The 27,882-nt window shown below is 41.1% G+C and overlaps 6 protein-coding genes across 8 annotated transcripts; 5 read left to right on the plus strand and 1 right to left on the minus strand.

Moving 5' to 3' along the window:
- Nucleotides 1-6,061: 6,061 nt before the first annotated feature.
- On the plus strand, nucleotides 6,062-15,760 carry RB195_021702 (uncharacterized protein; the record flags this gene model as incomplete). 2 transcript variants are annotated; one of them, XM_064208573.1, is made up of 5 exons in its annotated part: nucleotides 6,062-6,104; nucleotides 6,168-6,178; nucleotides 6,241-6,303; nucleotides 6,647-6,711; nucleotides 15,646-15,760. In XM_064208573.1, the coding sequence occupies 5 exons, from the start codon at nucleotides 6,062-6,064 to the stop codon at nucleotides 15,758-15,760; spliced, it is 297 nt and encodes a 98-aa protein (XP_064064453.1). The 2 variants fall into 2 exon arrangements, with proteins under 2 accessions (XP_064064453.1, XP_064064454.1); XM_064208572.1 differs by lacking the exon at nucleotides 15,646-15,760 and adding an exon at nucleotides 6,783-6,873 and having other exon boundaries at nucleotides 6,062-6,178.
- RB195_021703 (uncharacterized protein) lies at nucleotides 8,856-11,109 on the minus strand (the record flags this gene model as incomplete). The annotated part of the gene is made up of 6 exons (XM_013449007.2): nucleotides 8,856-9,065; nucleotides 9,799-9,968; nucleotides 10,046-10,188; nucleotides 10,266-10,418; nucleotides 10,505-10,563; nucleotides 10,930-11,109. The coding sequence occupies 6 exons, from the start codon at nucleotides 11,107-11,109 to the stop codon at nucleotides 8,856-8,858; spliced, it is 915 nt and encodes a 304-aa protein (XP_013304461.2).
- A 4,916-nt stretch (nucleotides 15,761-20,676) lies between the features above and the next one.
- On the plus strand, nucleotides 20,677-21,360 carry RB195_021704 (uncharacterized protein; the record flags this gene model as incomplete). The annotated part of the gene is made up of 1 exon (XM_064208574.1): nucleotides 20,677-21,360. One exon carries the CDS (start codon nucleotides 20,677-20,679, stop codon nucleotides 21,358-21,360), a length of 684 nt encoding a protein of 227 aa, XP_064064455.1.
- A 517-nt stretch (nucleotides 21,361-21,877) lies between these two features.
- Nucleotides 21,878-22,303, plus strand: RB195_021705 (uncharacterized protein; the record flags this gene model as incomplete). Its single annotated transcript, XM_064208575.1, has 1 exon — nucleotides 21,878-22,303. The coding sequence occupies one exon, from the start codon at nucleotides 21,878-21,880 to the stop codon at nucleotides 22,301-22,303; it is 426 nt and encodes a 141-aa protein (XP_064064456.1).
- Nucleotides 22,304-22,814: 511 nt separating this feature from the next.
- Nucleotides 22,815-23,129, plus strand: RB195_021706 (uncharacterized protein; the record flags this gene model as incomplete). Its single annotated transcript, XM_064208576.1, has 1 exon — nucleotides 22,815-23,129. One exon carries the CDS (start codon nucleotides 22,815-22,817, stop codon nucleotides 23,127-23,129), a length of 315 nt encoding a protein of 104 aa, XP_064064457.1.
- Nucleotides 23,130-24,809: 1,680 nt separating this feature from the next.
- On the plus strand, nucleotides 24,810-27,718 carry RB195_021707 (uncharacterized protein; the record flags this gene model as incomplete). Of its 2 annotated transcripts, XM_064208578.1 has the most annotated exons (7): nucleotides 24,810-24,850; nucleotides 25,238-25,402; nucleotides 26,341-26,386; nucleotides 26,452-26,589; nucleotides 26,860-26,976; nucleotides 27,237-27,340; nucleotides 27,571-27,718. In XM_064208578.1, the coding sequence occupies 7 exons, from the start codon at nucleotides 24,810-24,812 to the stop codon at nucleotides 27,716-27,718; spliced, it is 759 nt and encodes a 252-aa protein (XP_064064458.1). The 2 variants fall into 2 exon arrangements, with proteins under 2 accessions (XP_064064458.1, XP_064064459.1); XM_064208577.1 differs by lacking the exons at nucleotides 24,810-24,850; nucleotides 26,341-26,386; nucleotides 26,452-26,589; nucleotides 27,237-27,340 and having other exon boundaries at nucleotides 25,307-25,402; nucleotides 26,860-26,963.
- Nucleotides 27,719-27,882: the final 164 nt, after the last annotated feature.

Genomic DNA, 27,882 nt, shown 5'->3' on the forward strand with positions numbered 1-27,882 from the left:
GTTTTTATTACGTTTTGAGGATTTTGAATCGAAATGGTACTGTTCACTTTGTTTAACAAAGAGCAGTAGAAGGTAGCTCGCTGGTAAATCTTAAGAGCGCAATTGCGTAGGCGGCAGCGCGGTGGAGCTAGCGATTGGAATCGAGGTGGGACCATTGGTAACTGCTGCGTTGAGTGGTGCTAGCAGAGGTCCTCCTTCGATCTTCATCTATTCCGATCTTTACCGCTCCACCGCGCTGCTTCGAGCGCGATCACTTGTGCAATCGCACCAAACTTCAGATCGTTTTGACTCAACTCAACTTTGACTTTGAGGAAGGACGAATTTGTTTCCGGAGATCTATCTCTCATGATTAAATTTTCTGTTATCAACGTCGGTAGTAGCGATCGGTGATGTGGTTGAGCAAAGTTGAAGAGGAATTAAAGAGATGGTGAGTTTGAAATATTAAGAAGTACTTTTACAAAAAGTATTAGTTACGGATTGGAAAACGAAGAAAAAAGAGTAGGACCAAGTGAGAAGGATGAAGAAGAACGTTTGTCTCACCATTTTTTTCTTATTACTTTACTTATTTTGGACCTTAATTTTGGTAGTGATTATTCGGAACCCAAAACAGTATCGTTCGTTATTTTCTTTGACGAATATATATCAATTCTAACTAAATCCAGATGCTTAGTGACCAAACGTTTCCACTTCTGTGGATAGTATCTCTTTTCTAAGTTTGATAAATGGGCAGCACGCGGAATGAAACTCAAAAACTGTTTGGAGAGGCCATACAGCTAATAATTGCTGTCGGTTTCATGTTTCTCACTAATTTTTCCGCATCAAAAGATAAAAAGATGAAGTGGACGGTGTTTATCAAATCCTATGGGAATGCGGCTACGCGTTCGACTTCAATCCAGAATCGTTTGAAGTTTTACGGACGCGCGTGTAGCCTATACAATGGCTTGCTGGGGCGAGCCGATGTGCCAGATCGGTTTTTTTTTTATCTTCCCAGACAAGACTGATACCAATGTATCGTCCCTGGATTGATGAAAGGTTTGGTTGACCCTAGGGCAGTTTCGAACCGGTGATCGTGCAATCACAACCGAACCTCTTGTTGACAGCGCCACATCCACCGAGATACATCGTTCTTTTAGGACAAATGACAACAATTTCAATGTACAAAAGTCGCCTTATGTTGTGGGAACTCTTTATAGTAGCGGTGATGTGGTTAATCGTTAATCAAAAATGCTGGTGTACTTTAAAGCAACGTTGGCAGATGAATTAAACAATTGGCGCGATGGCCGAGTGGTTAAGGCGTTGGACTTAAGTTCCAATGGACGTAAGTCCTCGTGGGTTCGAACCCCACTCGCGTCATATGTTTGCAACCGTCTAGTAACTCTAGAACGGTTTCCGTTTTCCACAATATCACGGCATTTTTGGAGCTTTTTAAAAATTTGGGAAAAATAAACTGTGTAGAAATACAAAAATTTGCATTAATACATGAATAGAAGCAAATTAATAATCTCGAATTTAATTTAAATTAGTTGGGTTATTTATGTAAGTAGTTTTTTTTATTGATTAGGATTGATTGATTAGTGTATCTAGATACTAAACCGCACGATTTTAAGTATATTCCGCGCGTTCGTCAACTCTTGGTTGCAACAGAGCTGCTCAATTCGTGAATCTTTGTGAAACGTCGCTCTACTCTTATCCTAAAAATCTCAAGTATAAGGGAATTGTATAATTGCTCACTATATCGGGGTCAATACAATCATTTCACCGAACTTCCCTCCTTTTTATGATAGTACAGTTTTTTTTTGTCCTTGAAGCGGTATTATTAGGTTGTAGGTTACAGTATGTATCCGTTAACTCAATCCACGTTTGTGGCATTACGTAAGGAGCTGTGTATTATGTTACCCGCACTTATGCAAATATATGTGGATAAGGTGGGAAAGAGAACTGGGTGGAATTGAGTTTCAAGAACTCACGAGGGACTAACGTAAGACTTCTTTTCTGTCGAACAACACAGATTTTATGGCTGATTCTCGAGAAAAATACCATAATTTTTTTCCAGTAACTAATTCTAGTTTTTTTCTATGAGAAGTAGATTATCCATTGATGCTATTTGGATATTTTGAATACTCTACACTGTTATTACTTGCCATACTTACTTATTACAGTTACTCTCTTTTTCGTCTTGTTTAGGTTTATGCTTAGAAACGAGGTATTCGTAAAGAATGAGTGCGAATGAAATGTTTAGGATCTAACTAATCAACATTAATTAGATTTTAAAGGAGAAATCAGTCTGACAGCACGATATGGGGTAAAAATGCGAATCGTAAGAGTTGCGGATTCTGATGTGTTCAATTCTGAATCATAATCATCTATTGAATACATGACTCTCCTATTTTATGACATTTTTCACTTTTCACGATTTTTTCACTTTTTTTCGTTTTGAAGCCTTAATCAGTCCAATTTTTAAAAAGATGCCTTTTCATTTCTCATAGCTGAAGTTGCACTGTCTTATCTTTGAAGTGTTTTGTCGAAGTTAAGCAGTTGTTGAAGCCGACAAAAAATCCTTCCAATCATACATCACAGCATTCTTGGAATACCCTGACGTTTGGGATTGCATTTTTTCCCCGTTACCCAACTACGACCAAATTCAATCACTTCTCTAACGCAATCACTGCAAACAATTTTTAAATACGAGTTTTTGCTGAGCAATACTGTAGCGATCGTTAAGAATTCCTATGAACGACAAATTAGATGGAAAATTAACAATTAACATTGTGAAATTAACATTTTATAAAAGCAATGCCTATAGCCTAAGTACATTTGCGGTAGCGCAGTCTTTTATTCATAGTATACTTTGAATGGATTTAAATAAATAAATAAAAATTGAATAATGCCGAGGTTATGATGTATTCAAATCCCGGCTACGAAATATGCACATTTCCTTTCCCAGCATTCATATTCCCGGTCTTTGGTCATATTTACTGTTTTGTTTACATTCGAATTAATCCACTAATCGTATAGAAAATATGAGATTTGAGATTTATGGTGTTATCACATTGAAAATTGCATAATAAGCTTACAATGTCGGAAGTGGAGTAACTACTATGTAATTAATATCGCTCTAATCTATGTTAATTAATCGATTATCTTGCAGCTAGCAAAGTGCATGTGACGTGACAGAATGTCTCCGTGGATTTTTTTTTTAAGTAGAAATATTTGTAAATATTTTACAAATTATAGCTGTGAAATTTTGTATGATGTAAACGCTATCTAGGAACATTCAGTATTAATAATAATAATAATAATATTAGAATAACCATCCATTTTACTGTGCTTAGAGCTCATGAAATTCTTGATTCCTGTTCATTTCAGGGATTTTATGCGTAGGTGTGGGTGTTTCTTTTGTAATATTTGACCTCAAAAATAACGTAACTTTGACCGCTGTTTGGTTATGTGATTTCTGTGCTACATATAGATGTCTGAATTTTCTCACTTGTGGAAAATCTCTTTCTTGAGAGTGAATCTGGTCCTTATCGAAAGCCATGGAATGAAATTCAGGAGTAGTGATTGATCACCAGTTTGCCCTCTGATATTCCTTGATATCATCTGCTGCTGGTTTCAGAATGTTTCAAGCTAGCTCTATGCTTGTTATATTTTATAATTTTTCACATGAAATGTGTTAAACCAAATCATTTTGTTTCACATAGAAATATGTTAGTTGTAACGTGCTTTTGGATTAGGCACAGGATCCGTCAAAGGTATTACTTGGCCTGACACGTTACATCCTCGCCGAGCCACACTGCTCCCATGCACCCGCTCATGAATAGCACGATAATCGATAGTGCAATGACGCCGATATGTTTTTGAAACCATTTATTCTCCTTTTCTCCTGAAATCTTCTTTCATAACTGTATAAGATTAGGATTAATTTACAGTTGTTTTCGTACCAGTCCTTTTTTGTTAATATTGGTGCTGCTATCGATTTTTGTTTTATCGATTAACAGGTGCAGCAAAGCTAAGTATCCGCTAAGTATAAGTATCCGCTTCCGTGGAGGAATCAACACATGAGCCCCACACGATGTGTTCGCCAGTGCTCTGGCTTCTGTGATGCCTATTCGTGCAGTCCCTTCAAACACCCGCAGCTTATATAAATTATTGGAACTAATTGTGCAACGCTATAGCCCATAGTCATAGAAACTCTAGTAATCGATAATTTCTTCTCTTCTTTGGTTCCAGTACTATTTTATCTTTCTGATCTTAGAATTTGTTGGGCAGCGATAATGTCTACGCAGTTATATCTTGATGGTATTGCTGATCCATCGTACTCTCATCACAAAGAGCTATCATCCTACGAAGCGTCAATTTACACATTTTTGGCAGATGGAATGATTGAAAAATCAAGCAATTAATGAATTGTCACACATGTCATCATGCATCAAACAAATTCTACTACACGAAAGTCATTGCTTTGGGACTTTTGATTCTGGGTAAAGAGTGGGAGATTCTGTGAGGCTAGGGTATGCACTAGAAAATTATTCGTCGCGAACTTGAATCTTTCAATTGACTATGTCTTGCAAAAAAAAGTGGTAAAAACATACATTTCGATTTAGAACGTCACTAAAGGCATCATACCATGAAATCGGCCGTGTTGGGATCTCAACACGAAAAAGAGTGTACATCACGAGTATGAGTGTGATCAAGTTCAATTCCCCTCGATTGCCTTTAAAAACGGCATGAGAAGCGACTTTGTTGAACGAATTCTCCTGCGAGGCACTTAACAACATGTAAGGGATGCGGACTTACGGCCGCCGCCTGCCAGCAACTAGGAAGGAGAGCATCAGCGACACCTATTAATCGTCCGATCGCTGGCGGACGCGACGCATTTGCCTGTGCCCGCTTACGTGGCACCTTGTTAAAGGGAGCATACCACGAATCTGAGGTGGTACGGATTTCAGGTGGAGTATTCGTGTGCGGGATCGTAGATTATGGAGAGAAAGGTGATTCCCTTCATTTCTTTCTAATTGCCGTAAAAAAACGGCCCGGAAGATACGGCTTCGAGCGTGCCGGTGCGCTATTTTCTACAAGGAGTTGGACTGGAGCGCACCAGCCTTGTGCACGCGCCGCATCTTCCGGACCGTTTTTTTAATTATTATTAGCAATTAGGAAGAAACGTACGGAATCACCCCTCTCTCCATAATCTACTATCTCGTATAAGAATACTCCACCTGAAATACGTACCACCTCAGATTCGTGGGGTGATGCCTTTAAGTGTCTTGTAGGAAAATTTGATCGGAACGACTGTCCGCAACGTTTTTCAGGAAAATTAGAGTGAATTGAGCGTAATTGCGCTCATGCTCGTGATCTACATCTCTATCCCTATCGTTTCGTTGAGAAATCACAACATCGTCAATTTCGTGATGGGCTGCGCTAATGGAACGGCCTGCGCGCAAAAATACATAAATTTTGGATCAATTTGATGTGGTGTAAGGATGCGATAGTACCTAGATATCGCTTAACTTGATCTCACGCAATAGTCCGTTATTACAAAGTTGATAGAAATGTAATGGTGTTTTTTTTTATGGATTCGACCATGAATTCCCACAGATTTCATTATTGTCATTATTCACACCATTTTTTTCCCGTGCAATACTCATCAAATGATTTTGAGTGCGCTTACATACCTGGAAAACTTCCGTGGATTCTAGGCTAATTTCGGATGTTTACTTCAGAGGTAAAGAACTCGTATATTTATGGCTTCATTCACATGTTATTGACTCGTTCCGATAAAGTTTATGTACATATGTGCGGCAACGAGGCAACCTGAGACACGTGCACTTGTCTGGATGACGTATGTTGACGCATTGGGCGACCTACGAAAGATCGATACTTGGTGTTGACTTCCATGTTTGTTTACGAGTAATGTGTCCCTGAATAAGTTTTGCGATATCCGGGTACTCGTATAGGATACTAATGTCGATCTCATGTCAAGAAATATCCATTATTAAAGGTTCTTCTTGTTGTGGATCGTGGACGTGGAATAGTCGTCAAGTATTGAACGTTGTTCGAAATGAGCACAAAAATTACTCTGGAAAGTAGACAGAGATTGCCAAGTAAAGTTCAGGATGTTATCTGTGATTCGGCACTAATTATTCAGCACGCAACGAGTGCTTCAGGAAGTAGTGAGGTGCGTGAGGTGGAAATAGTATAATTCCACTTTCTTTTCGAAGCTAAAATGTAATTTTCTAGATGCTCAATTCATGTTCGAAACAGTTTTGCGCTGCTGAGCAATCCATTGGAACCACAAGCACAGTGAGGACATCTTTTTTACGAATATTGAAAGATTCCGGTGTTTGTTTGTTTGGTCGAATTTTATGTGAAATTTTTGGATTTAATTAGGACAATCAGTCAACTTGGTTCAAGGTTCAAGTTAACCTCCCCGAAATAAAATCAACGAGAGAGTCTCTGTTTGATGTAACAGTTTTCTTTTTACCAAAATTCCGTGCAACTCGAGGTCTTCACTTGAAAATTCGAGCTCCACACCTACTTCAGGGAATCTCAGGAAATTGAATATTGATTTGAGCGAACGGCAGCCGGAAACATTTTAATGTTCTATTCTTAATTGATGACTTATATATTTTCTTAAACTTTTTAGTCGCTAAATAAGATGGATTCGTTATTGGATGCGATGCAGCAACAATGTTATGAAGTTGAAAACAGGTAACATAGTGTTAGCTTGGATTTCAGGATTCTTGCAAATTTCGAAAAATGACATAGGAGTTGTTTTCAAGATATGGAGCCTTAATTTACCTTTCACAGAAGTCCCTCGTAGAATGTCCGAATAGTTCTATATGGATAATTAATTTCATGATTGACTCTTGAAAGAGTAACTGGCACCTGAATGATTTATGGCAGCTGACATTCCCCAGCTGCAACAGAAGTCGTGATAAGTTCTAAGAAAGCAGCGAATGCTTATACAGTTTGAAGAAATGGAGCTCTGATGTTTTGAGAAAAAAGAGATAAAGGAATTCAAATTTGAGAGTAAGAATTCCCCTAGGACTTCGCTTCTATGTATCCTTGTAGTCCAGTACGAATTCGTACTTTTTAGAAATGTTTAAGAATAGAAATAAAATGACATATGGGTGAGAGTAGCCGAGGACACATATTTCTTTTCTGACATGTTATCATAAAATTTAAGTGCGAAAAATTGAAAATAAGAATTCCTCAAGAAAATAAGTTTTATGTATTTCTTGCCTAAGAAACAGAATTGTAATAAAATTTTTTCACTTCCTATTTTAGTAAGGTTTTTTTGAAGCCTAAACTATATAAAATTGGATTGTTTTACTGCGTAATAGTATGGCTACCATATCAAATAACATTTTATTACTACGTTACGTCTAATTACGCTATTTTTACTATGATTATTTGTGGACAACAAACTAACATTTGCCTGAAAATCTTAATGGAAAAATTGAGGCAAATGTTAAAATTCGCAGGTATTAAGAAAAAACTGGAATTGCTGAAACACTTATTTGAGTAAAAAAAAGGAGGAAAAGATATATTGTAACTATCTATTTTAGTTATAAATAGTGTGTAATTTGCATTTTTTCTCAGCACATATTTTTTTTTTGCTTTCATCATATGTATTTCCATAGAAATTTGGGAAAAATAAGCCGCGTTGTAATAAGCAAAAATTCACTTGCAAATTATGTCTATCTGGACTTGTTAAAATCACAAAATATTCCATTTTTTCCTGTACATACCCTTTTTCAATGTTTAAATACTATTTACTATAGTACAGTCATGATCTATTATCTTCATAATGAATAGATAGGAGCATAACAGCTAGTACTTTTTTTCGGTCCATTTATTCCCCACAAATCTAGTTTTCCGGTGAATTATCCACGGTTGGTTTCTTCTAAGGTGCTCAATCTTGGCAATTATTTACTTGTTTGTTTGTACATATATTAGAAAATGCGCCATATATGCAAGAAGGAAGGAACATCCGGAGCCAACTGCTCTACCGTATGATATTTAGAGCAAAAATGACTTTTTTCAGTGTGTTGTCAGGTTGTTCTGCTATTTCCTGAATATCCTGCTTCAGCTCATTTTGACTAAATCCTTGAAGAGGAAATTAAATCTATTCCTCGCAATAACATTATGTATAGCTGCTCGAAATCTGTTTAAGACCCAAAAGCTGTCATGCTCAGCTAATGTTCTTGGCATAGCTGCTTAGAAAACATCTCATAGTCGCCTCTCGAAATACATCCTGGATTCAGGATGGATTCTTGGTGCACAAAAAAAAACACGTAGAAATTAACTAGAGCATGAGTAGAGATGCATAAATCCGTCCACTGATCCCATGCTAACGGAACTTATGGTCAGGATTCATAGTGAATTCACCTGTTCATAACTGTTGCGATATTTCTCTATATATTGCCGCTATTTCTTTTATTCTTCGAAATTCGAATATTTTTTCCTTTGAAACAACCTGCAGCATTTTTTATTATTAAATAATACGGTTAGAAGTCTAATGAATGGTACTGGATACCCGGCTTAAAGGCTCTAACAAAGTGCGCAATATATGGTATGGTGCTATACATTGCTAAACAATGCTACCTAATGAATCATTAGATTAAAAACAACAAAAATAAAAACGAACAAACAACGACATTTCCACTATTACAACAGTTGATGTCAATTAAAACACGAAATACAAGAAATATAGAAAAATACATATATATATATGTGCGTAAAAATCCATGAATCTACACGTAATTGGAGCATACGAATGTTTTGATTTTTTATGTGATATGAATAAATAGAGAGAGAGATCGATCAATTGAACAAAGTACACCAAATCATTAGCAAATTTTTTGACTAAAACTTGTTGCTTTATTATAGAATTGTACTGGTGTACATCTTCTGGATGAGTCAATTTCAAGAAGTGAATGGATGATTTCACCTATTTCTTCATTTGTTGTTTCTGGTAGTTCTGGTGGATCATATGCATCATAATTAGCACCAGCTGTGTACAAAAATAGTTTACATAGACAGCATTCATCGAATGGAATCTGAAAAGAATATTGATTTATTTCAATAGGTATCTCAGATTATATTAGTATTTCTGGGATTAATTATGTAGCATGAGTTTTATTATGTCAAGATGTGAAGACGTGAGCGATTACTGAAAATTAATCATATGCTAGGATACACTTTCAGACATAAAAAAATCACTTTTGCCGGTTTTTATTTCGAATTTATACATTTTTCCCATTTGTTCCTCTGTAGGTTCAACTACAGGTAGCTAACAATCTTTAAACATTTAATTTAATCGTTTCCGAAATCCTTTGAGATGGATGAAGGAATGAACTGGTGAACTGCTTGTTTATTAGTGAAAAAAAATGCGGAGTTTTGATATTAAAGTCAGTTTCTTTTCTAAAAGTTTAGCACGAAAATCTTAGGAAACATGAAATTCTCTTTTCGGAAGCTCCAGATTTTCTATTCTTCGCTGTTTCTTGGTTGAAAATTCCTACTTATAGAATAATAGTGAATACTTGTACTCGTTCAAAATTTTAGGAAGTATAGAATTTGCAACTTACAGAACTCCTGAGTAAAATGTTCGTTTAACCTCAAAAAAAAAAAATCCTAGAATCCGAGACTTTGAGTTTTGATTTTCGTGATTGTTCAAAGCTCTTCGCTTAAAACTAATTTTCTTTGAATCGTCTTAATGGATCAAACATCGTTGTGGATATTACTATTAGATTGGGACCACAGAAGAAAAGAGTGTTCTCGAGATGATCTGACCTCTCCAGTGACACACTGATATAGAAGACATCCAATGCTCCACATATCAACTTTCGAATCATATTGGCATGTTTTTAGGAGATTTGCTCCTACTTCAGGAGCCATATAAAATAAAGTTCCTGCTACATTACATAGATCAGGCTCTTCTGTGTCCAAAGTTCGAGCAATACCTGAAAAAGTGAGAAATCCACGAAGTTTCGCGTATTTTTTTAAGATAGAAATGATCATTTAGGTTTCAACGACCCACCGAAATCCGTAATTTTTGCTGATAGAAGTTGTTTGCTTTTACCAACGTATTTGATAAGGATATTTTGTGGTTTAATGTCACGATGAACTATTTTTAAATCGAAAAGATCCTTATAACCACGTGCGATGTTGTCGATAAGGGTTCTAAATATGCAGAGGACGCTAGGTCATTTCACATCCATAATCATCCGCCATGGCATCCGTAAATACTTTTCACTAACCGAAGATTTGTGCTGTTAAGACGTCCAGCATTCGAATTGTATTTGATGTGATATTCCAAATCGCCATCACATAATTCCATAATAAGGCAACATGTTACATCATCTAACATACATATATCCAATACACCTACTAGGTATGCGCTGTTCAATGATCTGAAAAAAGGTGTCCTACACTAAGATCCTGATGAAAAGGAAAAGTGCAAGCAGTCTGAAGCGAAAAAATAGCCATAAAAACTGACCTAATCACCCTAAGCTCGTTCTCTTTCACGTGCACTCGGGACATTTTTTTGATGGCTACCTGGAATGACCGAATATTAACGTTTGCATTAAGGAAATTTAATAAAAATGCTCTAATGGCACGAAAGTGCAATTTATTTCCCAAAACGACATACACACATAAACAAGAAGTGCTTATTTCAAATGACTATTTCTGCGCAATATGCTTTACTACCGTACTACTTTTGTACAGTATACAAACGCTGTACAATTAGTAATATGACAAATATTTTAGGTGTATAAGCTAACGATCACATAAAACGATAAAAACACCTTATAAATAACTATAGAGGTCGTAATTACATTTACTCCCCATGTAATCAAGTAATTCATTCCATATTTTTATCAAATTTAAGTGCAATAGGAATGGAGAAGAAATAAAACTTACTTTTTGACTATCACTTTCATTGTAACCTTTATAGACGACACCAAACGATCCAAGTCCAATCAACGATGTAAGTGAATCATGATAAGTGTATCCATTAGACAATTGTACAATTTCATTGGTGAATTCCGGTAAAGGTATAGCAATCGATCCACGAGGAGTATTATTACATGTTTGAACCATCTGAATTCTCATAGCAATGCAACATTTTAGAACAAGAATACTGTAGAAGCAAAGATAGAGGCGTGGAGTGTGGAGAAATACGCTTTGACGATGCAGGAATAAATTTCAAGAACTTGCTCTAACAGCAGCTGAAACAATCCATGACAATCTGGTGGAATCGGATACAGCTGCGCTGCAAAACACGTTCGTCGCGGATACTTTGAGAGCATGCAACCATCCGGATGAGCTACGTGTTTTTTTTACGGAGTAGAGATCATTGACACCACGACTATTAAATATTCATAGTGATAGCTGGACGAGTAAGAGCAGCACACATCTGCCCTGGTATCCTGAAATTCTCGTCGTGCGCTCCTATGCCCGGAACCGAGTAAAAGAGCTTCCTAGCTGTTGAGTGACGTATGCGAGGTATGACAAAAAAGAGATCGATGCGCTGCAAGACCGCCTTTGCTAATGCGTGGTGACGTTAAGTCAAACGAATCGGCGACGAACAGCTGTCAATTGAATGTGATGGTTGTTTCGTGAAATTTCAGCATAACTATGTTACGATTTGCTGACAGCAATACTTCAATGAGCGATCGGTTTTCGCTGAAGCGACAGTTGGTCCACAAAAACACGAACTAAGATCCGAGATTGCTCCAGGAAACGCGCTAAGTGTTTAGAGGAGAGAGGAAAAACAAAGTTCGAAATCATAGCTCAGGAGTAGCTTACCTAAACAAATAAATTTAACGTGCATGTGTGGGTCACACAAAATGTAGGTTTTTTTTCTTTTTTTCTTTTTTTTTCTGCAAGAGATCTCCAAACTGGTGTTCGCCCTAATAGAAGGAGAATTCAAATCAGCAGACTCGAAAAAAAAAACCCGAGAATTTTGGCTCTTCCAGAAAAAAGTGGGGGGGGGGGGTGGTGTATTTTCTTTTTGTATACATGTTAATTTTCATCCAAAGGAAACTAACCTATCTTTTTCCCGCTTTACGAGAATTACTCGCAAAGCACATGCTGAGCAAATGAAATTCGTGAGAAATGCACGTGCGCATTAAAGCATAGAATGTGCAGGTTTTTACGAAAAAGCCATCGAATAAACCTCATAACCAGCTAACCATCTTGCGCGGAATTCAACCATGATAAGAAGTGAGAGGAGCGATAACATAAGTCAGTGTGCAAAATGCGGAAGTTCAAACAACAGCACTCAGGAATGTGTCCAGGAATGCATTCAATAGGCTGAAGAGAAAGGAAATTATGCATGCAAAGCGTTTGTCCATTTGTTTCGTGTTTCTGAGGGCACTTCCGCTCGTTTTTTTTTTCCTGCGAAATTCAGCAAGAATCTATGTATTTGCTTTTGTATCCACAAAGGTTGATTTCATTCACGTGAATACGTTTGGAATTTGAAAATGATTGCATGCGTGTATATTTACACAGGGTACATAGATGTATTTGTTTTCATTGACGTCATACGTTTGAGGTTTCTGAGAGATTCGGCGGATCCTGGCGAAGTCAAATATGCAGGAGGTGGCAAGAAAAAAAAAACGGCAAGAGTTTGAAAGCAAACAAAAAGAAATAAGGTTGAGGCTAATTTTACAATAAGCAGAAAAGAATACTTGAATGTTTGTGAAAGAAGGATTTATCAGGGGTTTTCGTACGAATGCTTGGCTTGAAGTGGGCAAAGGCATCACGTCAATAGGCTACGACGTTTTGCATCGAAAAACTACTACTTTGTGATGTTTTTTGCTCAGTAGAATGAATAACAAGGCAGGAACGTTGAGTGGAATTGCAAACACAGAACATAGACAACTTTTCTCGTCTGGGAACAACTATTTCCGTATTGTTCATTGGCCGTTATGTGACCAAAAATTATGCATACGGCTTCGCATAGGCGAAATCCCCATGTTCTGTTAGAGAAAGGAAGCATTTCCCTACTTCTAACTCTTAAACAAGAAGAGTGAAGTATAGTGCACGAGGATACAATGATGTTGGGTGTGAGTTTTAAAACGAAAGCGTTAGTCTGAGCCGACTGGGCGGAGCTCCGGAGAACGAGAATCAAGGAATGAGGAACTTGGATGTGGTCATGACTTCATGGCTCACTCATCTCAAGAAATGTACGACGCTACGCGTATTACTTCTTCTATGCTCACGAAATTGTGCGCGCAAATCTTGGAAACAACGGAACGGGGAGAAAAGCGAATTGCACGCAAATCAATGCTTTCCCTGAGGGCTGCCGCAGTAGCGGTTGCGGTCATAAGAGTCGAGGGAAGTCTCTGCATCCGAGCCTAACCAACTTTTTTATGCAATGCTTAGCGGAGTATTTCAATGACAATTTTGGAGAAAAATACTGAATAACTCTTCAAAATAGGCTAGCAGTCGTTAGCCTGAAGCGTCGCGGCCGAGTTTTCTCACTTTTTCCCGCCGACTTCTGTTTTGTTAAGAAATGGCTACAAAATAGGCGGATAAGATTACTTGCTGCCGTTCCTATGATCCTAAGACTCAAAGTACTTTACGGATATAAACAAGTACTTGAATTTGTTGTTCAAATAATTCACTTATTTCTTTATATTAAAATATATAACCTATATTTTCTTGGAATCGCATTAGTTACATTAATCTATTACATCTGATTATGATGCAGTGTTCTTTTCAAAACAGCATATCCAATATTTGTTATATTCCAATATCTGTTTAGCAGTATCCAATATTTTTCTAAAGCTATGTTTTTTCTTCTTAACACTGCTCAATTCCAGAGTGAAATTGGCAAAATAGGAAGTTTTGTAGGAGGCTACAGCACTCAAATCACATGCGTATGTCGAAAATCTTGAAAAATCGATGTCTGCAGATTGTTATTGATCAGTGACGGGATTTTTCTCAAAAGTCGGTATCAATACTAAAGAGGGTATGCAGGTGTTCAGGTTCTTATGTCCATGTGGTTTATATGGATTTTTTCTTCAACATATTAATGAGAGAACATTTTACTGCGAATATGATTGGTTTTCAAGGACATTTGGCAAAATTCAATACTATATTTTCTCGAGTTTTTATGTACCTCTTCAAAATGTTTCTTACCGTAACCTGGAAATTGAAGTTGAAAATTTTGTCGTGTGGTCGACTTTGTTCTCTCAAGTGCTTAGTTTACAGAGCGAAATAGCGTTGCAGGCCGTAGAATCTCTATTTTTAGAACACTTATCTCTTCGATCTTGTAATCATTCTTTTAATAGCTCGTCCTGATGTTGTTAATTCGAGCGCACAGCGATTCGGTTCACGTCATAAAGTCATTTGGTCAGTCACATGATTTTTGCCCGTAAATGTCAATGACTAAACATTTGTTCAATTGGGTTTAGAGGATACTGATTGTTTATGAGCGAATGCGTTATGAGTACCGTTCTTAGATCTTTTCAATTGTAAGTTCTATTCACTAATAAACAGTGTTTGGGAGGTAGCTTTCAAACATGACAGAGACGCCAAGTGCCTTAATAATACTGAAATTGCAGCCATCAGAAACATCTATAGAGCTCAAATCACCCGACGAAGCAACACATTACATCCACCTGGACCGAAATGAAATGAAATGAAATTAGAGCGCATACAATGAATTACTAATATTAGAACGGTAATTTCACTCAATATTGAATTTAGAACAAAATAGACCATCATTTCAAAGCTTATTTATCATTTGTTTTATTTACTCGCAAAGCTGCGATTACGTAAGGGTTGTCTTGAGGGTAAAGTCGTCAAAAATAGTGCATTCAAGTAGCCTTTACAGAAAGTGTTAAAACTCGAAACTGTAACCGCATTAAGGGTTTCGAATGGAGGTTTTTGATGACTCACAACTGTGAGGAGTAAGTTTGATTACCTTGGATATACTGAAAGTACTAAAATTTCGTAAAGATGTAACGTGATAGAATCTTTGTCTTTGATATTTTCTCAGTTTTAGCTGTAGTTGTTGTTGTTCTGGAAATTTGAGACTGCATACTTTCGGATTTTTTTGAGTTTATTTTAAGAATTTAAAGGCATTATATCACGAATCTGAGGTGGTACGGATTTCAAGTGGAGTATTCTTATACGAGATAGTAGATTATGGAGAGGGGGTGATTCCGTCTGTTTCTTCCTAATTCACGTGAAAAACGGTCCGGAAGATGCGGCGCGTGCACAAGGCTGGCGCGCTCCAGTCGAACTCCTTGTAGAAAATAGCGCATCGGCACGCTCGAAGCCGTATCTTCCGGTCCGTTTTTTACGGCAATTAGGAAGAAATGGACGGAATCACCGTTCTCTCAGTAATATACGACCTCGTATACGAATGCTCCACCTGAAATCCGTACCACCTCAGATTCGTGGGGTGGTGCCTTTAATCGACCTTCTGTTCGGCAAGTGAGGAGTACTCCACTAGATTCAAATATATCAGTCCACTTTTCTGAGTCCATGAATCGTTTGTTCATTCTATAATTTCAGTTTGTTCGAAATTATAGAAAATATCTCTGGTTTCTAGTTTTTTATCCTCTTTCTTGGCTGCAATAATAATGTAGTGTAGAAACACTTCATAATTTCTCAATTTAGGATTGGAGTTGTTTCGGATGTGTTGGAAATAATGCAAACCATTGAACGGAATAAGTATTTCACCGAAGAAGGTCTTCGTCCAACATGTGAATCTGATGTTGATAGTACTGCTTAGTGACTTGGATCAGTTTCATCGTTCTTCATATTTGTTCGAGGATATTAAACTGTACTCCTCTACTATAACACTTGTTCTGGGCCATGTAACCATACTGTTTTGCTTTTTTAAAGCTTTCTTCAAATGTAAAGTGCGGACGTAAACATGTCTTTGTTTTTATTTTTTGCTCTATGAAAACGAATTTCTTCTGTTATATATAGCTTAGATCTTGCAGTCCTTCATATTGTAGTTATTTTCATTTGAACCTGTTCTAATTCGTGTTCTACCGTCCCGATAAGGGTACCGTTTTTGACCTTTTTAAAGTGTATAGTGGATCTAGCGATACATAGAAATTTAACAGAAGTATGAGGACCTGTTGAGAATTATTCTACGCAATGAAGCAAACGTTGAGTTCAGAGTTGTATCGGAAATATCTGGCAGAAAAGCAAAGCAATAAGGAGACTGGATGAAATCGGAATATGGGATCCAATAGGCTCTGTTTAACCTTACTGTAGTTAATTTCGACGCTACAGTAAGTTTATTTCAAGGACACAAGAGAGAATATGATCTACACACTGTAATACGAGGACGTAGAGGAGTATTCAAGCAAAAAATTTCGGTCATTCAACGCAATTTCTGGCAGCGAAACAGAGAGCAAATAGCAGATGTTCATGGAAACATGCACGTTACATCAGTTGTTTGGTACGTGAGAAAGACATACTGTAAAGGCATATACTTTAGATGAACGATCGCTCTAAAAAATCATTCTGGGAAAGAGGCAGTTTGTGCTTCGAATCGTATCGCTATGATCTGGAGGAATGTTTTGTTAGCAACCTTAGAGACGCACCAGCACCAGTGCTTGTAATAGCGATTCAGGATATATATATATATATATATATATATATATATACAAATATATGTATATATATACAAATATATATATATATACATGTATACATGTCTGATTGTTACCTGCTCGAGGTGGCCATGCTTTTACTAAACGCAATCAGGAACTTGAGTGTACGCATTGGGAGCGTGCGGACTGTATAACCTGCACTTTTACATGGCAAAAGCTTCCCATACATTGCAAAAAGTTGCTGTCGTCCAGCATCATGCCAGACCCAATACCCTGATAGGTCGAATGCCTGAGGGAAACATAGAATCTTTGGCGAACTGTCGTTCGCTGTCAAGTGAATTCGAACAAGCCGCAGAGTTCACGCACTATTTGCTGCATTGCAGGAAACATACATCAGGGATCGCCCTCTCATCACAATCATACCATTTACTGCGGCGATGCTGATGAAAGGAAAGTAGGAGGCTGCTCAATAGCTCTTAAGAACGATTATAACAACCTTGTGTAGGAGTTTGACTTGTCGTCGTCAAGATGCATCTTCGTACGGTTGCGGGATCACAGAAGACTTAAAGGCATCACCCCACGAATCTGGAGTGGCGCTGGTTTCAGAAGGGTGATGCCTATATGATGTCGTAGATTGTGCCGGCAATTAGGAAGAGATGAACGGAATCACCCTCCTCCCAATAATCTACGACTCTGCATATGCATAACTTACCTGAAACCCGCACCACCCCAGATTCGTGGGGTGATGCCTTTAAACTGTGGGTCATAAGTGTCCAACACCGGAAACCACTGAGGACTACAAGAAAGACGCTTTTCATGATGTATTCGACACGTTGATATCCAAGAAACCCAGTGAACAGACGAATATTGTCGGAGTTGATGCGAATGCAAAAATGGGACTTGAACATCAATCCGATGTGCTTGGAAAATGACTCTATCCTTAGGAGCAGACATTGGAGAACGGAAATTGCCTGATAGACCTTTGCGAGCAGACGAACTTCGTCATTGCATCCACATTTAAGAGGAATCATCGACGCCATCAGCATACGTGGCAAGGTACAACCTCATTAGCGCCAGAAGAGCAGCAAAAGTGGAGGATGCTTACTCTTAAGTTTCAGCTCCATTATCTTCTGACTCGATTATCTAGAGCTGTCTGGAACGTCGTATTCGATTCCGACCACCATCCACTTCTTTTCAGCTTCATGATACGGTTCCATAAACGGAGTCATGAAGCTCAACATCAGCCGAAGCTCGGCTTGGAAGGTCCGAAAACGAGGAACGCAAAAGTAGTTCCGCCAATGAGTGTCGATTAATATTGGACTACGGACCAGGAAGAGAGTGAACAACGCTGACCATTTCTCTGAATGCATTCAGAACTTTGCAAAGAAAACGTTCCCGGATTTTGTAGCGAGGAAAAAAAGGTCGCCTTTACATCTGCGTGGACAATATCCAGTAAAATTATATGTGTGTGAACCGCGCTACTGATGACTTAAGTCATGAGAAGTGCCTGAGAAGGAGGTTGCGTCGTCAGCTAAAACGTGATCGTGAAAACGAATGGACGCCAAGTGCGAAGGAGTTTGAGAAGGCGTGAGAGGACATGAACACAAGAAAAGCCTATACTCTGCTAAGGCAGTATGGAGGCAAGATAAAGAGGTGTTTGCCTGTTCTGAACATGAACATTGCCAACGGAGTCGCTGTCGGCGACGCAACCCTGCCCATCTGGAGGGATCATTTCAACACTTTAGTGGACCGGCAAGTGCCATCAGTCCCTGAACTCGTTCACGTCCAAAGATACACATGCACCACGTCCGTTCAATGGATTGACGAAAGGATTCCTGAGTTGTGGAAACATTCTATTATAATTCCTCTCCATAAAAAGCTATCCGTTACGGGACCCAGTAATTACCGAGGAATATCATTCCTGCGTGTGATGTGCTAGGTTTTGGAGCGGTTCATCTGGGATCGAACAATCTGATCGAACAATTCACAAAGAAACCACCCGTGACGAGCAAACTTGCTTCCCAACAAGCCTGCCAGCGGTGTTCGAAGCCTCTACAGTAGGCATTTTTGGACTTCGAAGCCGCTTTCGACTCTCTTCACCGAAGCCTTCTTCTCAATGCGCTTTGCGCCGATGGAGTTCTGGAAAAATTCGCTTTCCTAATAAACGACATGAATGGAAAAACAACCGCTGCGGTCTTAACACTAGCTGGATGTACTACACCGTTCAAAGTGGAAAGTGGAGTGAGACAAGCGGCTGTGGCGGGACCCTTTCTGTTCAACTTTGTCGTCAAGGACATAATGCCAAGAACAATTGAGCAGTGTCCCACCAATATCATTTAAGCACTTTTTGCACATCCCTTGGATCTCGAGTACGACGACTATGTAGTAATATTCGCTTCCAGCAGCGTAAAGCTACAACAGCTCGTTAACATTTTACCGGAATTAGCAGAAGCCTACGGACTGCGACTCCGCCCTGCTAAATGCAAGCAGACGAGACCCTCAATGGGGATCGGAGTGGTCGGACAACCTATCGGACTCGTGGATGAGTCCTTTCATTTAGGATGTATGGTGAAAAAACATGGTACTTATGAAAGAGATATTCAGCAAGATACGTTAAAGCTAACTCGGCATTCAACTCGTTGACCAAGTGCCTGTGGTCGACTCCCATCGCCAACGAAATCAGGCTACAAGTCTACCTATCAGTAATTCGCACTATCATTATGTACGACGGTGATGGAGAAGCTTGACTACATGAAGAAAAAGCCGTTTAAATGACTGCTACGCTAATTTGACCGTTCATATGCCATAACGAAGAACTTCACTCGGGAGTGGACGTGGATGACACGTGGAAAACGCTAGCATCTTGCCCGGACTTCAGAAGTAGTCATGAGAAACCGCAAAATACCGCCGCTTGTGGAATAGCGACGGATGGGTAGATTCTATGAGAACTCTAGCCGAAGATGGATGGGTTTGGATATGTATAAGGACGACACACCTCGACAAAGATGCGGATAGCCGCGTTAGGCTGTAGCACCCGCCCGCCGATTAAGTCAAGTAGTGCTGAGCTCCCTGATAACTTTTCTGGAACCGTACTTTAAAACTGAGAAGAACTGAACGGTGGTCGGAATCGAATGCGACGTCCCACACAGCTCTAGATTTTTGGATTTCTGACAAAGGAATGTTCTTCGTCAGAACGTAATCGAACTGAAGGCTAGGAGTCGGCTCCTACCGCTTTCGCTGGCCTTCTCTCGTCAAAGGAGTTGTCCCTTGCCACGTAAGCTGATGGCGTCGATGATTCCTCTTAAACAATGATGAGATTCATGCAGTGTGTGCAATGATGAGATTCGTCGGCTCGCAAAGGTCTATCAGAGGACTTCTGTTGTTCGATGTCTGCTCCATGGCATAGAGCCATTTTCCAAACACATCGGATTGTTGTTCAAGTCCCACCTTGGCATTCACTTCAATTCCGACAATTACCGCCTGTTGGTGCTCAGTTCCAACACAAAGATTATCTTTGTAAACATATGAAAAGCGCTATTATGTATTTCTAAGGAATTATTGATTTATAACATTATTTGCAGTCTAGAATTGTAGATGATTTTATTTCTGCACCTATAAGGTATTCAAATAAAACTTTCCTTTTCTTCCATTTTAGTCATCATTCATTTGTTTAAAACGTAACTGAGAGAGGTGGGAATATTTCTAGATAGAATAACATGAACATCCTCCACAATGGTTTACCGCTTCATAGTGGCACCGAGGTGACTCTAGGCGTCGAACTGCGATGCACAGCGGAGGTTCATCCTCCGGCAGGGTCTCCCAAGCTTAGAAGGAGTTCGACACATCCGACATTCCGACTTCTCGGAATCGGAAGCCTAGCTAAGAGTAAATCACTGCTAAGATTCACCACCGTCTCGGCAAAATGTCGCAAGGTGGCTCCTTAATCCATACAGGTTGAGCGACGACCTGTGGTGAAAGCTAAGCTCGCCGTGGCATAACTACTTAGTTTGGGGGAAAGTCTTTTGCAACTCTAGCATATCCACTGCCTCAGTACCCTGCCTGGGCCCTGCCGTCTCACGATATGGCGACCGGTGAGAGGCGATCCAATCCCAGGTTGCTCAGGACGATATCGATTCTGGACCAAGGCGACACACGCACGAACCGCCATGGAGACTGTCTCAGACTGTGTACTTACAACGCGAGAACAGCGTCCACAGACGCTGACCCGCATGCCCTTCTCGGAGCTGCAGAGCGTGTTAAATCTCACGTGATTGCTCTGCAGGAGACCAAGTGCAGAAGGAGCGACGTACGACAAATGAATGACGGTACACTCGTCATTCGTGGAGGGAAGGTTCCGTCACGAAATGTAGGAAGTGCTGGTTTTGTTGTGCACCCATCTGTCGTCTATCTTGCCGATTCTCATGAGATCCTGTCACCATGTCTGGCCATTCTTCGCCTCCGCCCTTTGTGCCAAAAACCCATCAGTATCGTCAACTGCTACTCACCAACATCAGCAGCTAATGAATCCGAATTGGATGCGTTTTACGAGAAGCTGGAGGATGTGATCCGCAACGAGAAGTCCTTCTACAAATTCGTTGTCGAAGACTTCAATGCGAAACTAGGAAAGGCTACGGAAGAAGAATACAGGAACGGAAGATTTGGACTAGGGGACCGGAACGAAAATGGCAATCGTCTCGCCGGTCTGTTATCTGCCGCTCGCCTCTTTCATAGGAGCTCCCTTTTCATGAAGAAAGATCATCGCTGATGGACATGGGAATGGCCCAAAGGCGCGACACGTGCGGAAATCGAGCACATACTCACAAACCGAAGGTGGTGTCCACTCGACGGTTCGGTAGTATTATCCCTTTGGAGGTGGTTCCGATCACGGTCTCCATCGTGCGAAAATACGACATAGCCACACGATGGAAAAGAACGTCTGCTATCGGCAACGAAAGAGAAAATAAGTCGTCTACGACGATTGCGTAGCGTTCCTCGAAGCCTCGGACGACAAACTTGAATCGAAAGACCACTAAGGAATTGTTGGAAAAAAAAGGTCTTTGAGGTTTGATCGGAATGCATCGCACACTGAGCGGTTAGTAGCAAACACCAGCTGCAGAAAAGCGTTGCAGGGGAAGCTTTCGAAATACAGGCAGAAGAAGATTCTGGAAGCAGCACAAAGAAGAACGAGTCTAAAGAAATGCTGCAGGGATCTCCGCGAATATAATACTTGGCTAGCAGCCTTGCTGAGCGAAGACGGGACTCGCACGTCTTCTCATCGTGAGATGGAAATCATTACGGAGAGGTTCTACTGGAACCTTTTCCGTTCATCAACTCCTGTTTCAAGCCCGATCATCCCTACTGGTGAAGCTCCACCACGGATTCTCCATTCGGAAGTACGAGTCGCTATTAAGAACATGAAACCTTGTACAGCCCCCGGACCTGATTTTATATCAGCAGACTTTCTTCGGGCTGGTGGCCATCCACTTCATGTAATCTTAGCAGCGCACATGACATCCTACCTTCAGAAAGAAAAGATCCCAAACCAGTGGAAGACCTCGCGAACCGTTCTCATCCAAAAGAAAGGTGACCGAGAGGACCTTCGGAACTACCGTCCGATATGCTTGCTGAGCATGTCATACAAAGTATTCACCAAGATGATCTTCACGCGTATATCTAAGACCGAAGATCCGGATGAAGTCCAGCCTTAAGAACAAGCCGGATTAAGTCAGGGGTTCAGCTGCTTAGACCACATCCAGACTGTGTCGAGGGTCATAGAAGTTTACCGGTAATACCGCCTGCCCCTTGTTCTATCCTACGTCGACTAAGAGAAAGCCTTTGGCAGCGTAGAAACAAATGCAATACTGTCAGCGCTGGTCGATCAAGGTGTAGGCGCGTCGTATGTGAGGACATTAGTAAACTGCTACGATCGATGCACCACTAAGATACAGCTTTTTCACCGCCCCCTCACCATATCCGTTGGAAAAGGGGTACGACAAGGCGATACTATATCGCGGAAGCTGCATTGCAATGGGTAATGAAATCACTTTCTTGGGAAGAAAGGGGGATACGTGTTGATGGAAGATTTCTCTCGAACCTTCGTTTTGCGGACGACATCGTTCTCTTTCGAGCAGTACAAATGAAGCAGAAACGAAGTTGAACGATTCGAATGAGGCAACGAAGAGAGCAGGACTGCGAATAAAGAGAACGAAGATACAGTTCATGAAGAACGCCTACTGCGAGGACGGAGGAACACAACTTGAAGACTCCCAAATCGTGGAAACTTCGTCATACGTATACCTCGGACGTTCTATGAACATGGAAAACGACTTGAAGGAAGAAATGAGTAGAAGAATGAGAGCAACAAGGGCAGCATTCGCACCCGTCAGGGAAGCTACGGACCAACTGACAGACCAAGATCTTCCTGCCCATCTGTTCGACTCAACAGTTCTCCCAGCGCTCTGTTACGTAGCGGAGACGTGGGCAGACACTGCTGCCACGTCTATGAAGCTACTTACTACCCACAGAGGCCCTTGAGGGATGCCTTCTGAAGTTTAACCGGCGCATACAACAACTAGCCGGTCTTCGTAGCTCCGACTTAAGAAGAATGTCCCGTCTTCGCGACCCAGCGGAATATGTATTGAAAGCAAAACATAGATGGGCCGGTCACATTATGAGAAGAATCGACGATGGATGGACTAAAAGAACGCCAGTATGGATCCCAAGGGACGCTAAACGTCCCCGAGGGGGACCGCCTACGAGATGGGGTGACGTGTTCGCTGCACGGACTAGCTGAGAGCTCAGCTGGATGCGGTTCAGGGACCTCGTCAACGTCACTCACGTAACTTGAGAACGAAACGAGTGGAAGAGATGCTGGGGCCCGCACGTCCAGTGAAGACGGGGCATCTAAGTATCTAAGTAAGTAGATATACCATGCTATATAATAACGGGCTTATTCAGTCACGTGTGTGCGTCACTCACGAAATTCAGAAAAGGGGCTGCGACAGGTTCCACGGCGTAGGATTGGTGCCCCGGGGCCAGATAACTATAAAATGGATTGTGACGGGTTCCGCGGTTTCGAATTGGTTTGCCGGCATCAGATAGCTATAGATGTGTTGGGACGGGACCACTGGTGTCGGATTGAAGCGCCGGCGTCAGATAGCTATAGAAGGTGGCGCTCAACGCCAGATGTCGGTAAAATGGGTTGCGACGGGTCCCGTGACGTTGGATTGGTGCGCCAACGCCAGATAGGTATAAAATGGAGTGCGACGGATCCACCGGCGTCGGAGAGCTCTAAAATGGGTTGCGACGGGTTCCGCGGCGCCGAAATGGTGCGCAATAAATTCGGGTGCATGTCGCTAAAAGTAGGTGGGACGTTGCAGCCGTTTCATAGCCGTGGCCACTATGCGCGTTGCTTTTAAGTCTATGACTTCTCCGCGTGACTATTTCTTTCTTCGTTTGCAAGCTAGTAGCATGATTTCCTCAGAAAGTGGGAACACGCATGCAAAAGGCTGCTTGAATAATAGCGAAGAGTTTACATGATCTGACGTAGAACATTATCTCTATCGGTACGATGATATCTTTCACGTCATTTTATGCCAAAACATCTAAACAATTATTAAAGAAAACAATTGTTGCCAAAACATCATTCTTTAATAACTGTTTGAGAGAAACAGAAGGAAAACTCATATTCCTAGTGATGCTTTTAAATTCCACCTAAAATAAATAGGTAAGGAGTGTTTGAGTCTTAGTTATAATAAAAAAGATGAAGAAAGATTGTCACAGATACACAAGTCTAATTTCACAAAAAACGGCACTAATATTAATTTTCGACGATCTGTGAAGGCGAGCGAAGCGAACTCCACAGAAAGTCTGAGGTCCGGCTTTAGCCGCGCGTTCAGACTGGTATACTTATATATGTATTTACCAAAGATTCCATGTCTTTCTCAGGCATTCGTCCTCTCAGGGTATGGGTTTTAGCATGGTGTTGGATAATATATACTACTTGCAACGTAAGAGGGAAGCTCATGCCAACAGTGCGGGTTAAGTACTTCGTAGTATGTACCTCTCAAACCGTATAATCAAATGCATAATTGCCTTTAGCGAAAGCAGGGCCACCACAAGCACCTAATAATCAGACTTGTGTACGCGGCCCTTATACATAGTCTGGTCAGGGTGACAGGAACTACGGTATAGTCATATGGGCGGTCGCGCAGGATGAACGAGGATTTTGACCGTGAGCGGATGGTCTGCGAACGGTTTGCTTGGCAATTTGTCAAATGTTGCCAAGTGACGTCATACTGAGAAAGTTTTTCTTGCTTTTCTCTCTGATTTCTTCGTCTTCTATTTTTTCTTTTTTCCTATTTTTCTTATGTTTTCTGTATTTCCCTTGTCATATAGATCCTTGGGGCCACGTATACAAGTCTGATTCTTACCTGCTCGTGGTGGCCCAGCTTTTACTAAACGCAATCGGGCATCTGAGCATACGCCACGGGAGCAGTATTACTTGCACTATTACATGGTGCAAGTTTCTCGAACGTTGCAAAAAGGTGGTGTCGTTCAGCACTGTGCCACATCCCGTTCTCTCATAGGTCAAATGCCTAAAGAGAACATGGAATCTTGGGCAACAACCATCCGTCTTGTAGCGCTGAACTGCTGGTCGCTGTCAAGCCCAACGAGCCGATCTGTCCAGACTACTGCGACATCTGTACAGAATGTCTGCTTCATTGCAAGAATCGCGCATCGGAGGACGTCCCGTCATCTGCATCGAAAACTACACCATCTACTGTGGCGATGCAGATGAAAGGAAAGTAGGAGGCTGCGCAATAGCTGCTAGAAACGATTGTAGCAACCTGGAGGAGTTTGGCTCAACATCGTCAAGATGCCACTTTGTACGGTTGCTGGATCACGGAAAACTTAAAGGCATCATCCCACGAATCGTGTTCGTGGGATGATGCCTTTAAGTTGTGGGTATCGGGTGGTGCAGGTTCCAGATGGGTTATGCCTATACGATGTCGTAGATTGTGGGGAGGAGGGTGATTCCGTCCATTTCTTCTTAATTCCCGTAAAAAAGGCCCGACGATGCGGCGCGAGCACAAGGCTGGCGCGCTCCTATCGAAGTGCCCCGGAACGCTCGAGGCCGCTCGAGACTTCCTAATTCCCCTTTTTTACGGCAATTAGGAAGAGATGAACGGAATCGCCCTCCCAATAATCTACTACTCCGCATATGGATAACTTACCTGAAATTCGTACCACTTCAGATTCGTGGGGTGATGCCTTTAAACTGTGGGTCATAAGTGTCCAACACCTGCGGAAACCACTGAGGACTACAAGAAAGACGCTTCTCATGATGTATTCGACACGTTGATATCCAAGAAACCCAGTGAACAGACGAATATTGTCGGAGTTGATGCGAATGCAAAACTGGGACTTGAACAACAATCCCATGTGCCTGGAAATGGCTCTATCCTATAGAGCAGACATCGGTCAACGGAAATTGCCTGATAGACCTTTGCGAGCAGACGAATCTCGTCATTGCGTCCACGTTTAAGAGGATCGCCATCGACGCCATCAGCTTACGTGGCAAGGTACAACCTTATTAGCGCCAGAAGAACAGCGAAAGTGGAAGATGCTTCCTCTCAAGTTTCAGCTCCATTACCTTCCGACTCGATGATCTAGAGTTGTTTGGAACGTTTTATTCGAATCCGACCACCACCCACTTCTTTTCAGCTTTATGATACGGTTCCAGAAAAGGAGTCGTGGAGCTCAACATCAGTCGAAGCTCAAGTTGGAAGGTCTGAAAAACGAGGAATGCAGAAAGAAGTCAGGCCAGCGGATGTCGATAGATATTGGATTATAGACCAAGGAGAGAGCGGATGACACTGACTCTTTCACTAAGTGCATGCATGAGAGAAGCTGTAAAGAAAACGCTCCCGGCTTTAGAACCGAGAAAGATGTTCGTCTTAGCGTCTGCGGAACAAGATACGTGTACAATTCTGTATGTGTGGCCCTCACTACTGGCGATCTGAGCCAGAAGAAGCGTCTGAGGGAAAGATGCGTTGTCAACTGAAACCTCATCGTGAGAGCGAATGTACGTCAAGAGTGTGTGTATGTATTTGCAAGAGCGAAAGAGTTTGAAAATTGCAAGTACTCGGAGAACGCCTATGTGTTAACTGAAACGATGTAGGGGCAAGATGAAAAGATGTTCTCCAATCCTCAACACAAGCAGTGGTGTTACTGTTGGTGAAGCAATACCACCAATTTGTAGGGATCATTTGAAGACTTGAAGGTGAAGCGCCAAGCGCCATCAGCTCTTGGACTTGTGCATATTGATAGACCGAGATATGCGGTTAATGAGGAACCACCTACCAAGTCAGAGGTTCTGGTTTGCATCCAAAAGATGAAGGATGGAAATCTGGCAGTGGCTATAGATTTGACGCAGAAATGCTGAGATATCTTCCTCAGTCTGGGGTTTGTGAGATGACGAAGGTCAACCCTGTCTCGTGGAGAGACACTGTCATAGATCTACCGCTATCGCTTCATAATAAGTTTTCCTTCACGGACCTCAGGAGCTATCGGAGAATCTCACTGTTTTGTGCTATGTACAAAGCATTTAAACGGATTATTCTGGACCGACTTATTAAGCAACGCGAAGAAACAAGGCGCGACGAACAAGCTGACTTTTGTCCTGGCCGATCTACGATTGACCAGGTGTTCAATGTCAAGAGAGTTATCGAAATCTGGCCACGGTATTCAAAGCCAATACAATTAGCGTTTCTGGACTTTGAAGCCGCGTTCGACTTTCCTCACCGAAGCCAACTTCTCAACGCGCTCCGCGTGGAGTACCAGGAAAGTTCGTTCGCTTGCTTGATGATATGAATCAACGAACAATTGCTGCAATTTGAGCATCAGCCAGACAACACCGTTTGAGGTGGTAACTGGAGTAAGATAAGGCAGTGGCAGGACTCTTTCTGTTCAGCTTCGCCATTGACGACATCATGCGAAGAGTAGTCGATCAGTGTCCTGCTTGCATCGTCTTAGCACCATCAGGGTGCCCATTGGCTGATCTCGGGTACGCCGACAATGTTGTTACATTCGTCCCGATAACCGACAAAACTCGTCGATGAGTTTTGTCACTTGGGATGTACACTGAAGAACAACAGCAGCTACGAGAAGGATATTCAGAGAAGATGCGCTAAGCCCATTTCTACATTAAACTCTCTAAAGAAATGCGTGTAGTCGATGCCGATCACCAACTAAGTCAAGCTGAGAGTCTTCTTATCTGTAATTC

Source organism: Necator americanus, chromosome X (genome assembly GCF_031761385.1).
Source record: "Necator americanus strain Aroian chromosome X, whole genome shotgun sequence".
Taxonomy (NCBI): domain Eukaryota; kingdom Metazoa; phylum Nematoda; class Chromadorea; order Rhabditida; family Ancylostomatidae; genus Necator; species Necator americanus.